General features: G+C 42.0%; 1 protein-coding gene across 1 annotated transcript; it reads left to right on the top strand.

Annotated features, from left to right (window-relative positions):
* Positions 1-9705: 9705 nt before the first annotated feature.
* On the top strand, positions 9706-11720 carry LOC120574416. The gene is made up of 2 exons (XM_039824674.1): positions 9706-10970; positions 11128-11720. Exons 1-2 carry the CDS (start codon positions 10778-10780, stop codon positions 11718-11720), a joined length of 786 nt encoding a protein of 261 aa, XP_039680608.1. The 5' UTR covers positions 9706-10777.
* The last annotated feature ends 3391 nt before the right edge of the window (positions 11721-15111 follow it).

Below are 15111 nucleotides of genomic sequence, written 5' to 3' on the forward strand. Positions count from 1 at the left end.
ACCTTTGCTGCAAGTAATTAACAAAATAAGCAAAAACATTCTAAAAAATTAAGAGCATAGACTCCAATAAATAGGTAATTTATAAAAAAAAATTTAAAAAAAGAAGGAATTTCCTTCTATGACAACAAAGTGAGCAAGTGGGTGTTGAGACTGCAGGCAGAAAACTGTGTAGGGGGTCTGAACTGTCCTTGAGTATTTTGGTGGGGGTGCACAGGGTGGCCTCATCACAACTTTAACTCAGAGATAGAAAAGAAGACGGAATGCCGATAATCCTGCATCCTCGTTTTTGTACCTTCTCCAGCTCCTCGGAGACGCCTTTCAGCCCACCCCAAACTGGGCTGGCATACTCAAGGATTGGACGAATGAAAGTCAGGTATATTTGTTTTAGAACGTCACATGGGAGACCAGCTTTTTTCGGCAACACTGAAGTAATGTATCCCTGGCCATGTCATTGGGAGAATATACTTGATGTGGGCATCCCGTAACAAATCAGAAGATATCTGAACTCTAAGCAGGTTACAGGTGGACACTTCTGATGTTATGTCCTTAAAATGTTGGAGACGGGAATGTTGTCCTCTCTTCTGCCACTGATTACCATATATAAGGTCTTAGCTCAATTTATTGCCAGTGAAAACGCTTGTCTCCTGTGCGTATGGATGGTGATACATTTTGTGTTCTAATTAAATAAGAGACCTGGTCGTTTTTTACAAGAAGTGCACAGGATGTAAAATAGAACTGCACTGAACTACAGTATAGATACAGAAGTAGATTTTAAAATGCCTTGAACAACAGCAGATTTTGTTAAATGGAAATATTTTTATTTTCTCTTCACGCCTCAAGCAATCTGGTGAGGGTCAAAGCTCATGAAAGAAAATGAAGAACTACAGAACTGTACAATTTGGAATTGTGTGCAGTAATCATTAACTGGCTCATTGTGCTTAAAACTTTTCTACAGACCATTTATTAAGGCACATTATCCACAACACAAACAGGCATGCTTTTTTGTGTTGTGGGTACTCATGCATGTATGCAAACTCATGTCTAAGCAACTTTGCATAGGCCTACATTTCTAAAGTACTACATTTTTGCCTGATTTGCCAACTCCAGTGTATTCACCGCTTTGGGATGACTCCAGTGTTCCAGCAACCTATTGATTTTCTGAGAAACATGTGAACAGCACCTTGGTTGACCTATGGTCAGTGGAAAATTTAAATTCAGGAAGATGGATTGTTGCACAACCTTGTAATGTTTCTGAGAAAACAGAATTTAGATCAGTGCAGATTTGGCTCAGTGTACTCACTGTAGCCTACTATCATAGATGTCTTGTGTCAGATATCATCAATCTGTTCAAATGGTTGCATGGGCAGTGAAAGAGTATGGCTATGGTAGTTAGCCTATACTTCACTGCTTCCATCAGATTTGATTGTTTTTTTAAACAACTATTAAGTCAAATAAAACAAGGTAGGCATGTAACTACACTGTAGCAGGCACAGATAAACAGAGCATGTCCTCACAAGATGGTGCCCGCCTAGCCTCGTGAGACCGTCCTGATCTCGCGAGCTCCAGTTTTCCACTCGCAGATCAGTGTCAGTACCCGATCCGTTCCACCTGCACAATCCGTTCTGCGCATGTGCAAGATGACACGTACGCCATGACGTAGGCGCAGATGATAATGCTGCGTTCATGCCACCTCGAAATAACAGGCACCGCCCCACTGGTTACGTTGTTTCTGCAGCTAGATTCAGTCTAAAATAACGTTAAGTTGAACTTAATGGGAAAAGCAGGCTACAGCTAAATTAAGACATTACAGTAATAACAATAAAGACAAGTATTGAGTGATTGTATTTTAAATTAGCACACAAGTAGAACTGACGTAACAGCTGTTATATATGTTAACGTTTTCAAGTTTTATTTTGAGGGTCTTTTAAAGTTTACATGCTGTCTCAGCTAGCGGTTAGCCGAATTAGCTGTTAGCTAAACTAACGTTAGCTTAACTGTGGAGGCTAACGGCAGACCGCTGCAATCAGCTAGCGGTTAGCCAAATTAACCGTTAGCTAAACTAACGTTAGCTTCCCGGTAGAGGCTAACGGCAGACCGCTATATTAACCGTTAGCTACCGCTATAATCACCTAGTGGTCCGCCGAATTAGCTATTAGCTAACTAACGTTAGCTGGAGGCTAGCGTGTGAACATCTTGCGCATGCGCAGAACGGATCGTGCAGGTGGAAGCGATGCCGTTATTCCAAGGTGGTGGTGGAATGAACGCAGCATTATCATCTGCGCCTATGTCATGGCATACGTGTCATCTTGCACATGCGCAGAACGGATTGTGCAGGTGGAACGGATCGGGTACTGACAATCAGTCTGGCATCTTGAGATAGAGAAAATTTGGAGCCGTTAGCCAAACGACCGGGCCAATCAACGTTGGTTTTGAGGTGGGTTAGGAGGTGATAGACAGATGGTTTATCCAATCAGCTAACCAGTATTTTCAGACAGCGGTAGCCCTAATTCTGTTAGCCACTCGCTAATGCTTTTTTTCTCTTGGATCCTTCTTTTGGAATATGGAGCGGGAACCTGAAATGGTGGCTTTTATTCCTAAATTCTCGTTACACAAACGGCAAATATCCTTTACCGACATGTTGCTTGCATGCTGAGCTAACGAGCTATGCTTTGCCTGCAGCAGCAGGCTTGTATTTTCATACGCTTCGTGGATCTGATTGGTTGATTTGGCCCGTCTATCACCAACATAGGTGATAGACAGATGGTTCATCCAATCAGCTAACCAGTATTTCCGCCCCTTCCCAAAAGTTCTCCAACGGAAAGTTCCCAGATGGATATGCCGAGCAAATGCGAAGCAATCCATCTGGCAGAGTCAAGTTAGTGCCCGCCGCCACTGCGCCTTAATTTAACACATTGTGATTTCAACTTAATATTCTCTCAAGCCGATTTAAAAAAAAAAAAAAAAAAAAAAAAAAAAATGCCCCTTATCATTTCATGTTAATATATTCATCACTTAATTATTAATTTCATTGTCTATTTATTATTATTATTATTATTACATCGTCTTCCTCAGGCAGTCTATGTGTCGACCATAGTCTATATCCACGACATTCCACTTCGGGGATTGCTCCATTGCCACCGGAAATTCCACTGGATGTCCCTCTTTTCGGCCGGATGTCTGTTACCTTCAGCTTTCTTTGTGTTTGGAATTTTAAAGTGCCCATATTATGAAAAAAACACCTTTTCAGGGATTTGGGGTGTTCTTTTGTGTCTCTGGTGCTTCCACACACATACAAACTTAGAAAAAAATCCATCCATGCTGTTTTGAGTGAGATACGGTTTCTGAATGTGTCCTGCCTTCAGTCTCCTAGTGAGCTGTTCAAAAGTCTCGGACTGTGACGTCACAGTCCGAAATGAGCTGGCTAACCACAACCGTTAGCTCGTAGTGTTAGCGTTAGCATGCTAACGCTAACGCCATACGTGGCATGTTACGTCGTTCTCATATAGTTCATTTTTTTTTTTTTTTTTTTTAAAGGAATGCATACGTTTCCGTTTTTGAAATAGGGCTTATCATGGGCTACCACCTGGCTGTAGATAGGTGGGCCAACGCATTTTTTGTCTCAGTGCAAGTAATTAGGTTGTTTTGTTGTCTTTTGTTGGCTCACTTTTACTCACAACATGCTAACCGGCAACATAGAATTCCATTCCTACTACGAGCTAACTAAGCGGCGCTGCCGGTGTTGCACTGGACTAAAACAATGCATGCACAAAAATGCCTTGGCCCACCTATCTACAGCTAGGGGAGACCGGTATAGGCCCCTATTTCAACAAACGGTGGCGTATCCCTTTAAAGCTAATGCACTTCGTCAAAGTGATTCTTGCTGTTCTGAGTTTGTACCTTCATGGTTGAATGCACTCATTGGAAGTCGCTTTGGATAAAAGCTAAATGAAATGTAATGTAATGCAATGGTTCTGTGCATCTGATTTACCGCCCACATCTTTGCTTTTCTTTGGCGAAAAAGTAAAAGATGATACGTAATATTAGTCTGACAAAATAACATAATTCAAGATCCCCTTACAGCTTTTCCCAGAGCTTTTAATCACATCTTACGTTCTTAATCAGCGTATGGAGTTTGCTCAGTCCTCAGGGCCACCTCTTATCAAATGGCTAAAGTTAAATACTAAGTCACAGGATGCATGGCCGGATGAAGCCGTTTGGGGTCCCTGGGCAAAATAATTGCTGTTAGGCTCCTCTTAGTCTTGCATTGCCAGAACTTCCTCCACAGCGCTGCAGAGGAGGGTCTGGCTAGTCCACACAGCATTCCGGGATGGGAGAAAAACGTGCTCTGGTTTATAGGCATTCCTTTAAACCAATCACAATCGTGGGTGCCTGGGTGCGCTCACCTGGTAGGGCGCGTGCCCATATACAGAGGTTTACTCCTTGACGCAGCGGCCGTGGGTTGCTGCATGTCATTCCCCCTCTCTCTCCCCTTTCATGTCTTCAGCTGTCCTATAAATAAAGGCCTAAAATGCCCCCAAAAAAACCAATCACAATCGTCTTGGGTGGCGCAAAGCATCGGACGGAGCCCTGGCAAAATAGCCTGGAACATGTGTACATTCAAAGGTTGTTTTAGTCATGCAGCAGAAAACTCAGATTGGACAGATAGTCTAGCTACAGTAGCTGTCTGGATTTACCCTGCAGAGATCTGAGGAGCAGTTAACCATAGTCCTCATAAATTATGAGATCTGAGGAGCAGTTAACCATAGTCCTCATAAATTATGAGGACTATGGTTAACTGCTCCTCAGATCTCTGCAGGGTAAATCCAGACAGCTAGCTAGACTATCTGGGGTCTAAATCTGAGTTTTCTGTTGCTTGACAAAAACAACTTTTGACAAACAACACATGTTCCACCAAAACAAGTTCCTTCCCGAGGCTATTTTGCAGCTGCTGCGGCTCAGTCCAGCGCTTAGCGCCGCCCATGAAGCAGATTGTGATTGGTTTAAAGAAATGCCAATAAACCACAGCACATTTTTCTCCCGACACCCTCCATCGCAGCGCTGTGGAGGAAGGTCTGGCAAAGCGAGACTATGTCGACCTGAGCTGGAAATGTTTAGCTAAAAGTCAGTCAGAGAGCTTTTCTGAACAACTCAACGAATTAGCTTAATTAGCTAGCTAGCTAACAGCTAAAATCTGCGATTGGCAGCCAGCAAAATCTCAGAATGAAAATATTTCTACATGCCTAGCAACAGTAACCACGGGGGGCGGAGTTTAGCGAAGGGTGAATCTCCGCGCTAAATCCTGTCCGTTTACTTCGCCGTCACACGGTGGCCCTGTTGCGCACACAAGGAGATATGGGCCAACGTTTTAGATGACAGAACTTGAGCAGTTGATGGCCAAGGTCGGGTGAAGGTGAAGTGAATAAATTCGACGGGGAAACAGACTTTACAACAAGACCGGCTGACCGATGCCATATATCTGGGAACCCGAAGTTGCTGGAAACAGGCTGCGCTGCAGATGACCTAGCTAGTGCAAAAGAACAGATAACCAATGTTACTAAGTTACTGCATACTTTGAGGATAATGTTAACGTTACGTCAATACACGAAAACCCTAAAGAAGTTGGAGTAATTTACAAAACTGCCACTCTGGAGCTGCTACTGATGCTAATCGACGAGCTAACTAACTAGCTAGCTAGTGTAATGTGCAACCTAGCTTGATTAGCTAGCGCACACCTGTGATCTCCAAATTGGGATTTGTGGCTTAAAGAGGAACAGCAAGATTAGCTAATCCCATCTGTTAAGTGCTATGAAATGTAATATCGCCTTGCCATCAAAGTAGAAAAAGAAGACACACCTTAAGGTAAGACAGCTGGCTTTGTTACATGTGTGGATGCTAATTGGTTTAATAAGCAACACTCTAAGAAATATCTGTATATTAACAGTTGTATGACTGTATATTTTAACAGAAATTGTCCTTAGTACGTGATTCACAGGTGTATTTCTGTTAATTTACACTTCGAATTGCATTATGGGAACTTCATCTCTGCCAAACTGCTGCCAAATCAGTTTCTGGCGGCCATATTCCATTTGTACAAAGCGGGATAAAGCGGTACGAATTTGACCTGCATTTCAGCGGTAAGTAATTTTATGGAACATATTAACAAGTGACTGTTTTCTTAGCAGTATTAGTTTTAAAATGTTATATTGTCTGTTTTGGTACCATTCAATTGTTAATTTTCGATGGTTAATGCTAATAACGTTATAGCTAATATTGACGTTAGCTAACGTGAGCTGTGTTCACAACGGCATTACCGTGTGCTATTAATCAGCACTTTGGGATTTGGAGATTAAAAAAAACGGATTTTTTACCAACTGAGCTGCTTTGTGTGAGGTATTTTCTGTAACGTTAGGTCAAATAAACACCCATTATGCCCCGCTTCAACATTATTTGTGGGTCCTCATCTATGAATTATTTACAGTACATTTTCCGTATTTTTAATCCGAGCGGGACTTTCGCGGCACTTGAAACGTTAACGTTTCCCTCGCTTTGACCCTCCCCCCCGCTCCACTGTGTATGTGTCTGTTGTGTGAACAAGCAAAAGTTTAACGTTAATCTCCTCCTGCTCCCCTTTTTTGTAAAAGGTAATTATTTCATGGACATTTAGAAGAATATGATGAGGTTTATTTTCTTGGTATTGTGAGTTTACGTTACGTTTGGTTGTGGTCAGACAGGCTAACGTTAATGTCAATATATTGCAGCGCAAAATTAGTGGTTCATACTGAATTGTCTAGCTAGCTAATCCAACCTTCATTTCGTTAACGTTACATGGGGTCTGGCTTGTCTCTGTTTGGCAGTTACGTTAATACGCTATGAGGAGGCAAGACAGAGCGCGGCAGTTAACGTTACATGACGCATTACACATTATCATATAATAGGCAACTCATTCTAAAGTTAATCTCTTGTCTCCCAAGCACCGATCCTGATGTTGTCATTGATAGTATTATAACATGTTTAATTTTTTCGACTGCAATCAGAACAAATATATAATATATGGCACATATACAGAGAGAATATTTATATTATCAAGCAAATTCACTTCTCAGTACCCCATTTCCGGTTTAGCATTGTAGCCTTTGAAATAAAAGCTGAGACTCAACGTAAGATAATAGTTAGTGCAATTCAGTTACCAAGTGTCGTGCTTTTACTTTGAAAGCTGTTCCGTTAAAATTGTGTTCGCCACTGCTAGCTAGCTAATGCTTTGATAGCGCGTCAAGTAGACAGAGTGAGTTCAGGATAAAGAAGTTTAGTAACGTTTTGAGAGTAAGTAAAAAAAGAATATTTTTGGAGATATTTTGTTGACTGAACAGGCTACAGGCTTACATGCATATTTTAACATTCGTGCTGGCTAGTTAGTTCTTCTGGAGAGAGTTCTAGGCTAGTTTGTGTGACGTTACAGAAGCTAACGTTAGCTAGCCATATTCCCTAGCTAGCTGTCTCCCCTTTGCCCCAGAAATATTTACTCGTCACGTTACTTTTCTTGGCAGGCAGGCACAACTCGGTAAAATATGTGTGTGTGTAATAATCGCCTTTTAACTCATATTGTATGTTGTCCACATATGAAGGAAAATATGTTGCAAAATGGGAGAACTTGTATTAAAAACATTGAAACATTTTCACTTGTATTCAATATGCATGCACACATTTGAGCTGATAAAATGGGAGCTTGTAGAAATTTGCTCTTACTGAAATGTTTTTCACAGAAAATATTTACACCATTTTCCGAATGGTGTGTCACTAAAAAGTGTACATTGATGTTTACATAACTACAATGACAGCTAAACATTTCACATTTCTGCCACATTTACCTTCATATCCACAGCGCTTTTTGTTAGGGTTTGTGTGGCTTTTTGACTTAACTTTAAAAAAAGAGGCAGTATATATAGTAGACATTAGGACACTTTGAATACAATGACTGTACTAAATGACTGTTGTATTTGTTGTTTTCAGATTTCAAACAGCAGTTGGACGTCTCAGAAGACACCAAAGAAAGCCACGCAGCCGTCTTGCATAGCCTTTACACCACCTTACTACTGGTACATTAATGGGATAACATGCTATTTTTTTTGCTTGCTCTCACTATGATATTTAATTGTGGTATCTGTGAGTTTAGAAATGCCTCAGTTTCTGACTATGTAAAACATTGTAGAACCCATAGAAACATTTACAGGGGCATTTTTCCCTGTGGGTTTCCAGACTGCGGAAGAAGCTTTTCCTCTTACAATTCTTTTAATGTGCACTTGTCCAGATTTCACCATGAGGGGAGGAAGCTATCTTTTAATCGTAACGTATCTGTGCAGTTAAAGTGTTCTTGGGAGTTTTGTGGCAAAGAATGTGGAAGCATAAAATGTCTTGTAGCTCACCTTAAGTGTCATTTGCAAGAGGGTCTTGAGGTGACATGTCCTTATAGTGGCTGTGCAAAGACTTTTAAAGTCATATCCTCTTTAACATCACATTTATCAAGATGTCACAAGCAGTGTGATGTTACACACATTGATCAAAGTTATATCAGGGGAACAACAGAGTATGCACCTGCTGGTTTGGATAATGCATCAGACATTGATAGTGAAGTACAAACAGTGCAGCAAGATGGAGAGTCTGACCCTGGGTCAGCCCAGGATAAATTCACTGAAAACATGGCTCTTTTTTTTCTTGGCTTACAAGCAAAGTATCTGGTCCCTGCTTCTACAGTCTCGGAGATTGCAAGTGAAATGAGGTTACTACAGGATATGCAGCATGAGTTTACTATGGATTTGTTTTCAAGAGGTCTCCAAGAATATGGTGTGCAAGATGAGGCTTTACAAAATCTAGGGAAATGTGTATATGAACAAAGCCCTATGCAGCGCACTCTACATGCAAGTAGTGGCACCTTAACCACACACCACAAAAGACTTCAGTTTTACAGGAGAGAATTCAACTTGGTAGAACCAGTACAAATAACTTTAGGCCATGATGACAAAGGCAAGACAAGACATTTTCACTATGTTCCCATTTTAGAAAGCTTAAAAGCTATCTTGAGAAATGAAAGTGTACAGCGTCAAATTCTAAATCCTATTCATGCCGACGAGAGCATGCTATGTGACATTGGAGATGGTTCGGTCTCTAAATCTAGTGAACTGTTTGCCTCTGATCCACATGCTCTTCAGATCATGTTGTTTCAAGATGCTTTTGAAGTCGCAAACCCTCTGGGGTCCGCCAGGCTAAAACACAAAGTTCTTGCTGTGTACTACACTTTAGGTAATGTCTATGCACACCACCGATCCACCGTTGACTCTATACAGCTTGTACTACTTTGTTTGGAGAAGGACTGTAAGTTGTTTGGACCTGAGAGAGTTTTTGAGGTTTTGTTATCAGACTTGTGTGACCTGGAGTCAACAGGCATTTGTGTTGAAGGGAAAATCTTCAGAGGTAGTATTGCCTGTGTCATTGGAGACAATCTTGGGTCCCACTATCTTGGGGATTTACTGAAAATTTTAGCTGCGCGGAATATTTTTGCAGGTACTGTCATGTTAAAAAGAGGATTTTCAAAGAAATCCTCTTTCTGCAGCCACTGAGAGAACGCCAGCTAGTTACAGTGAATCATTGCTGGAGTTGGAAAATAACCCAGATATCCAAAGCACAAAGGCATCAAGCTCAAGAACAGTGTTTTGAACAAACTCACACATTTCCATGTTTGTGCACCAGGACTCCCACCCTGCCTTGCCCATGATTTATTTGAGGGCATAGTTGACTATGATTTGGCGATGTACCTGCAGTTCCTTGTAAAATCAAGGAAGTGGTTCAGTTATGATGTACTTAACCGCAGAATTGTGACTTTTAGAGGTGAGAGTCAGAATAAGGCTAATGTTGTACCTACCAATGGGACCAAACTTGGTGGACATGCTGCCCAAAACTGGTGGCTTCTTCGGTTCTTGCCAGTACTGTTACATGACAAGGTCAGAGACGCTAAGGATGAAATTTGGCAACTTGTACTGCTACTTAGGCAGGTGGTTGAGCTTGTGTGTGCTCCCGCAGTGTCCGAATCACAGGCTGCCTACATGAAGGTTCTCATTGAGGAGTACATAGAAACAAGGCATCTCCTCTTCCCACTTAAAAAGCTTAGACCCAAACATCATTACCTTTTACATTATTCAGATCTCACATTACAGTTTGGACCCTTAATTCGTATATGGACTATGCGATTTGAGAGCAAGCACAGCTATTTTAAGAGGTGTATTCGGGCAAGTAAGAACTTCAGAAACATCACAAAATCCCTTTCAGAGAGGCATCAGTTGCTGCAGGCCTACCAAAGCAGGGGCAATCTGTTTTCCCCTGAGTTGATCATGTCTGACTGTACAAGGTTTTACCCAGAGTTGTATGATAGTCAGGTTAAGGATGCATTCAAAGTATTTGATGTCTCACCATCAAATGCGGTAGTGACAAACAAAATTACTGTACGAGGCACATGCTACGCAAATGACATGCTTGTTATTTTGAGCTGCGAGGGTGGAGAGTTAACTCTCGGGCTGATTGCATGCATTGTAGTGAAACAACAAAAGACTGTGCTTCTTTTGCTCCGACAGAAAAGAGCAAGCCTTGATCCAGATCTTGGTGTTTTTGAAGTAGAGAGTGAAGGTGGTACTTTTATTTGCCAAAGACTTGATGGGCTTCTTGATTACATCCCACTTAGACACTACTGTAGAGGTGGCAGACTGCTGGTTGCTCTTAAACACAGTCCACCATGGAGCCTGTAAGGGAGAAGATCAGAAGCACACTGCCGTCACTGGAAGAGGAGCAAATAGAAACTCTTGTCACAAAGTTGACGGATATTGGAGTTACAAATCTGGAAGACTGCACGTTTTTAACAGCAGCTGACTTGGATGGGATTTTGTCGTTGATACAGTCCAGAAGGCTGATAAATGCATTCTCCTCAGGTAGGTAATGGGCTTGATTAGACATTTAAGCACATGCGCACACACACATCAACCTTCTTGGCATGACAGTACATTCAGCTCTTTCTCAGTGTCTCTGCCTCACACAATTGTTTTCGTTTTTGAAATTCACATGTTTTGATTGATTGTTCCTCCCTAGCATCTCAGAGTACCTTGGTTGTGTCCGGTGCGCCAAACGAGGATCTGGTGGGGACGCCAAGTGTGACGCCAACTGTGACGCCACAGAAGTTTCAAATCCCATGGCAGAAGTTCCCAGATACGTTGATGGATGCACTGAAGGAGAAGAAGAGACCACCACCAAAACATAGAAGGCACATGATCCGGATCATCATGGAAGACATGATGGCTACTGACACCAGACCAGGCAGAAGCAAGTTGAAGCAGGTTGCACAGCAGCTGGTTGAGAGATACCCTGATTCCTTCTTGGACAAATGTGGCATAAATGTTGTGGGTCAGGGTTTTGCATCCCTTGTAATGCAAATGGAGAACAGGGTTGAGAATGTCAGAAGACAGTATGCTTTTAGCACATCCCATGAAGGGAGGCCAAAGAAAAAATGCAGATCTTCTGACCGTTATGGTTGTACTCAGTGGCAACCCGAGTCACTGAATGACTTTAACAGCCAAGAGGATAAAAAGAAAATGCTTCAAGATGCCTTTAAAGAAAACCTTCTCCCTCAGAGTGACATTCAAAGACTGATGTCTGAAACATACTGTGCCCAGCGCTCACTTTGAATAGTGAGGAAAAATGTAATCAAAGTCATGGAAGAATGGCCTTACCTCTTCATCACCACCCATCTGCTCGACCACACAGAGAAACTAATGGGATTTCCTGTCCAAACCAAATTGCTGGACCAAATTCAGGAGAAGGGCAAGATCATCACAGAGTTTCTTGGTAGCCAGGGAATCACAGGAGTAACTACAGACCCATTGAAACTCCTCCAGGGTCTAGTGAAGTACCTCGCAGAGGAACAAAAGGTGCTTTTAATAAATGAAGAAGTAAGTTCCACAGCAAAACATCAATTCACTAATTTGGTAAATTGTGATTTAGCCCAACAAATATGTCTATGCAGCTTGGCATATCACATCTTCCCCTCTGCCTATTATGTCTTCCCCTCTCTCACAGGATGCCTTAGCAGAACTGCCAAGCACCCCATGTATCATAGTTATGGGTAAGGATATGCCTGTCTACTCTAAAAATATATGCAGGTGTTGTGTATTTGTTAATTAATTGAAACATGTATGTCATTGATTATGTTTTGCAGATGAAGGAAGATACAAGATTTCAGTGGATGAAGTCACCGTTAACATCGTTGGCTGTCCACTAGTTGCTGTGAGCTATATGTTCAGCCTATATTATGTGCTGAATATAAAGTATCCAAAGGGAGCAGCCCTGACTCTGGAGTTCATCCAGAGGTAAGTTTTGGCTATGTTTTCTATCCGTTTTATAGTATTATTTATTTTGCGATGTCTAGTGACATTTTTGTTTGCCACAGGTGCCTGCTAGGGATAAACCCAGAACGGGGCACGAAAGCAGAAAAGGGGGGGAAACAGTACAACGTCCCCCCAAAACTGCTTCGATTCCTGTCGGACCTTAATGACTTCAACAATCCGTGGAAGATTTAAAGGTAATTACACACACGCCTGTGTTATGAAGGAAAATGCGTAAAACTAGGGGTGTAACGGTTCACAGAAGTCACGGTTCAGTTCATACCTCGGTTCAGACATCACGGTTTGGTAAGAGTTTGGTACAATGGAGGGAAAAGCAAAACTGAAAAAAACAGAAGGCAATTTTTTTAGTGCATATCTCAGGCTGTCCCACTTAGTGTCATCCAGTCTCTCCCCTGAGCTAGGTGCAAGAGCCTGAAGTGTTTAAACGGTAAACCATAAGTAAAACTGAAAATACAACATCTCTGTTCTCTGCAAAAGACGAACTAAATGACCTGATAAATGCAACCTTATCACGACGTCTCCCGGCCATTTATCACCGCAGAAAGCTGCTTCCTGCCTGGCTTTAGGGTAGTTAGCCTGAAGAAACAAGACCTCTGTCTCAACTATCGTTACGGTTCGGAGCCGCGGTGCTGGAAGCGTAACACTAATACAACAGCAGTCTTGTCCACCACTCTCTCGCCTGTACTACTGGAACTGACTGGGAAACCACAGTTTTCCGAAACTTGCGATCTTAAGAGGCCGGTGGGTCCTCTAACTCTTTGCCGCCACTCACCATACTCGTCCTAAGTGCTGCTATCTCTGACTGCATACAATCAGCCAATCAGAGCTTCAGCGCTAAGGCTGGGCTACAGATTAGGTGTCCCTAAAGAACCTGTGTATCTAACAGTAGTTTCGCATTACATTAATTGCATGCAAGTTTTATTTATACCGTGTATTCTCCGTGTAAATTCATGCATCGAACCGTGACGCCCATACCGTTTAATACAAATACATGTACTGTTCCAACCCTAGTGCAAATAAACTTAAACACTGTATTTATTAACTAGCAAAATCCTCCTAGAGTGCGAGTCTCATCTGCACCAAAAGAATATAGATAGTTGAAAAAAATGCCCAAGTTATAGAGGACCGACTTCCTGTACGTCCAATCAAAACAGGAAGTGTTGCGTGTATTGGCAACAGTTATTCTGAATCAGAGGAAACTCTGCACTCATGTGCAACATTTGGAGTAAATTGCCCAGGCCTCTGACGTGCTGCAAGGGCCCATTCAACACTTGCAGCTTTAACTATTAAAGTGATGGTTCGGAGTAATTTCACCCTAGGGTCCTTTGCACCATGACCTCGAGCCAAACGCCCCCCCAGAAACTTTGTTCACCTGGGTCTAACATTGGGAGAGTTAGCGTAGAGTAGCGTTAGCCGCTGAATAGCTTAGCACAGGGGCTAATGGACCCACGTTTGTATCTCTTAAAGGGGTGATAGAATGCAAAACCGATTTTACCCTGTCATAGTTGAATAACGACAGTTCAGTGGGTAAATAGGACATACATAGAAGCTCAAAATCCCATTGACACCCCTTTACTATGAAAATCTCATATTTTGAAACTGCCGCTGAAAACGGGCGAATCTCAACAAAGCTGAGTTGCCCACGTAAGCATCTCAAAACCGGAACCTTAAGAGAACAGTCACGCCCCAACATTTACATAGGCTACACAACTGACCTGAGATCAGGTAGTACATTTACATAGGCTACACAACTGACCTGAGATCAGGTAGTACATTTACATAGGCTACACAACTGACCTGAGATCAGGTAGAACATTTACATAGGCTACACAACTGACCTGAGATCAGATAGTACATTTACATAGGCTACACAACTGACCTGAGATCAGGTAGAACATTTACATAGGCTACACAACTGACCTGAGATCAGGTAGAACATTTACATAGGCTACACAACTGACCTGAGATCAGGTAGAACATTTACATAGTCTATACAACTGACCTGAGATCAGGTAGTACATTTACATAGTCTATACAACTGACCTGAGATCAGGTAGTACATTTACATAGGCTACACAACTGACCTGAGATCAGGTAGAACATTTACATAGGCTATACAACTGACCTGAGATCAGGTAGAACATTTACATAGGCTACACAACTGACCTGAGATCAGGTAGTACATTTACAGGCTACACAACTGACCTGAGATCAGGTAGTACATTTACATAGGCTATACAACTGACCTGAGATCAGGTAGTACATTTACATAGGCTACACAACTGACCTGAGATCAGGTAGTACATTTACATACTACACAACTGACCTGAGATCAGGTAGTACATTTACATAGGCTACACAACTGACCTGAGATCAGGTAGTACATTTACATAGGCTACACAACTGACCTGAGATCAGGTAGTACATTTACATAGGCTACACAACTGACCTGAGATCAGGTAGTACATTTACATAGGCTACACAACTGACCTGAGATCAGGTAGTACATATACATAGGCTACACAACTGACCTGAGATCAGGTAGTACATTTACATAGGCTACACAACTGACCTGAGATCAGGTAGTACATTTACATAGGCTACACAACTGACCTGAGATCAGGTAGAACATTTACATACTACACAACTGACCTGAGATCAGGTAGTACATTTA

This window comes from Perca fluviatilis, chromosome 15 (assembly GCF_010015445.1).
Source record: "Perca fluviatilis chromosome 15, GENO_Pfluv_1.0, whole genome shotgun sequence".
NCBI lineage: Eukaryota > Metazoa > Chordata > Actinopteri > Perciformes > Percidae > Perca > Perca fluviatilis.